Source organism: Sphaeroforma arctica, assembly GCF_001186125.1.
Source record: "Sphaeroforma arctica JP610 unplaced genomic scaffold supercont1.609, whole genome shotgun sequence".
Taxonomy (NCBI): domain Eukaryota; class Ichthyosporea; order Ichthyophonida; genus Sphaeroforma; species Sphaeroforma arctica.
In genome coordinates, this window is record NW_014039949.1 from 16,851 (window position 1) to 19,562 (window position 2,712).

The following is a 2,712-nucleotide window of genomic DNA, read 5'->3' on the forward strand; positions in this document are numbered from 1 at the left end:
GTGTGTGTGTGTGTATATATAAATATATATATATATATGACAATGTGCACCCTTGTTTGTAGTAACCTAGATGCACTCGGCATATTCGAAGCGTGCATATTCGTTCAATGGCACCTGCATCCCCCTTTCGCACAACGTCAGTCATTGGCAATGCCACATGCTTGTCGTTCTAAGACCACTCTGCAGCAGAAACACATTCACGAGTTTTGAAGACTAAACATCCATATATGCGAATAAATATGATCTAAAAACAAATTAAATTGCAAACGATGCATATGAACAGCATGTTAAAACTCGTATTCGAACACCAACACATCCGCTTGTGAATAGTTTTTTTAAATGAACACGTACCTGGATGTCATTGAGCTGCGTTCCTATATATGTGTTCATCGCTTGAGTTGGGAACAGTCCCAGAGCCGTGTACGCTACATACCGTCCGTGATCAAGAGGAACAAGCTGTGGGACGAATGGATGCCAAACAACGACTTGAGTGTAAAGTAGCACGATATGTGTCCTTGAAGTAACACCCGGGTGCTGTCGACACGTTCTACTTAGACAGTGGTGACTGCCCTGGGTAAGGCTCGATAAGCACTACGACGTGACTGTATAAGATCTGCAGCGCTTTGAGGAATCAGCCACTGTGCTTCGCACGCATGGTTCTTGTGTATGATAAGGCGTGTTCGCTTTGACAGGGGATGCACTCCGTTACTCGCGTGTCCAGGCCACTTGTACTAGGTACATCGCTGAATTCGATCCTATTTCAACCATACTGCACAGACAGAGAACCGAGCTTTAGCCGCGAATATGCAAAATTCTGAGAAATCAGGCGATATGAGAGACCCAGTCGACTTCCAAACAAGTATGGTCTACCTACAGAAAAGAGTGCGTTTTGCAGGCCAAAGGGTATGGGTGTGAGCCGAGTCAGAAGCACTAGATTGTACGCGTGGTGGCCCTGCATCACCGTCTTCACCGCTTTCAGCGTCCCGTTCTGATCCACCTGCGGAGATATCAGCAGAACGAACAATTCATAAGAAGCACGAACAACGTGTCAAGCACATGAAGGACCCCGTAACCCCTGGATTAGTAACCAGTGCGGAACTACAAGGAATACGAGAATAGGATAAGAGGGAATAAGCGAGTGCCAAACCCTTATTCACACACGAAGTAAGGTCTATACTGTCATATTATCTGGTCACATTTCAGATGAATTGCCTGTTCCGTATATGACAGGCAGGAATTACAAAAGGTACTGGTTGGTACAAACACTTACACCTGCAACTACGAGAGGTTGAACATCGGCCGGTCTGAAACTGTACCGTCACTCTGACCATGCCACACCACTGACAGTTGGCGTTCACACAGAACTTAAAACTAGCATCGAAACTATTGCTGCCGCTGGCTTCGATCAAACCGAAAAATAAACTCTCGTACCTGATTTTCGATCCACTTCCTGCACATGTAATGGCACATAATAGTGGACAGGCACGCGCCCAGCGACGCCCCCACCACCACTGGGGAAAAAGCGCAGATTTCATGGTTAGAGAGATTACTGTAAGGTGCGTTGGATGATGTGAATATCTAAGCCCTTGCATAGCACAAAGATAGATTGTCAGAGATGATTGTGAGGGGTGTTATATGATATAAATACAACCCTGAAAAGGCGCAGGGATCGCTTGTCTGTTAGATGACGTCGATATCTTATCTCTTACTGTGCACGGCGATCAATTTCAACTTGTGTAAGTTAATTTGGATACCAAACTCTAAGCGCAGGGGTAGATTACGAGATTTGTGATGTAATTTTGATCCGTGAAAACACGCGCATAAACAGATTGATAGGTGATTTGAAAGCTTTCCATGCTGGGGAGCGAAAAAATGCAGACACAGAATAATGATTTCAATACTGGCATCGATTATTATATAGAGCAGCTCAAGACTTGTACAGGTGACGATTACATAATATCAGACCCTGATACGCGTAAGCTTTGAGTCTGACAAATTTGAAGAAACGCGTGGAAATGCGCCAACTTGAAAAATCGCGTGTACATAGTTGGCAAGATAACAACCATCGGCCTGCCATACTTACCCAGAGCCAAGCCCAGCCTCATGCCAAACAGGTAGCCAGACCCGATATTCAACACGATGTAACCCCATGAGAAAGGCAGGGATACCAAGAAGAATCCCAACAGTACTACGAGACAGCTGATCTCTGGCGGGACACCCGCAAGCCAGTCCATGAACGAATTCGCGGTGTCACTCTTAGCAAACGCGACTGGTACAGAATAAAAATGGTAATGAGAAACTAGGACGGGGGAAGGTGGCGATACAAGGTGCGCATACGCAGACTGCAGAGCCTCAATTGTCAGCGAGCACGATTAATGAATCCAAATGTGACCATTTCTGCGTGCGGCCCATCGTTGCTTTTAGAGTACAGAATATTGGAAGAAACTTATCCAAGTTTTCCGTTTTGTATATGTACATAAGTTCATTCACCTCAGCATTATGCTACAAAATACCATTTGTAACTCTTTGTTCTCTTGCGAGCAAAAACTCCTGTTCAATTGCGAGTAAGAAAAATCAACAGCGGGCTTTGTATCATGAGGCAACCATGGATATATATTCACTACAATCCCAAAAAATTATGCATGCATGACTGATATAGATTAGGTTCGATCCTGACAGACATAACAACAAGTATGCATACATATATTTAAA

The 2,712-nt window shown here is 44.5% G+C and overlaps 1 protein-coding gene across 1 annotated transcript in view; it reads right to left on the reverse strand.

The window, feature by feature from the left end:
• SARC_07578 (hypothetical protein) overlaps nt 1-2,234 on the reverse strand; it is a gene marked incomplete at both ends in the record, with an annotated part of 3,315 nt that extends 1,081 nt beyond the window's left edge. The window contains 4 exons of the mRNA XM_014298476.1: nt 352-456; nt 875-997; nt 1,432-1,511; nt 2,084-2,234. Of these exons, the coding sequence (XP_014153951.1) occupies nt 352-456; nt 875-997; nt 1,432-1,511; nt 2,084-2,234 (459 nt within the window). The remainder of the gene's footprint in view (nt 1-351; nt 457-874; nt 998-1,431; nt 1,512-2,083) is intronic.
• Between the last annotated feature and the right edge of the window lie 478 nt (nt 2,235-2,712).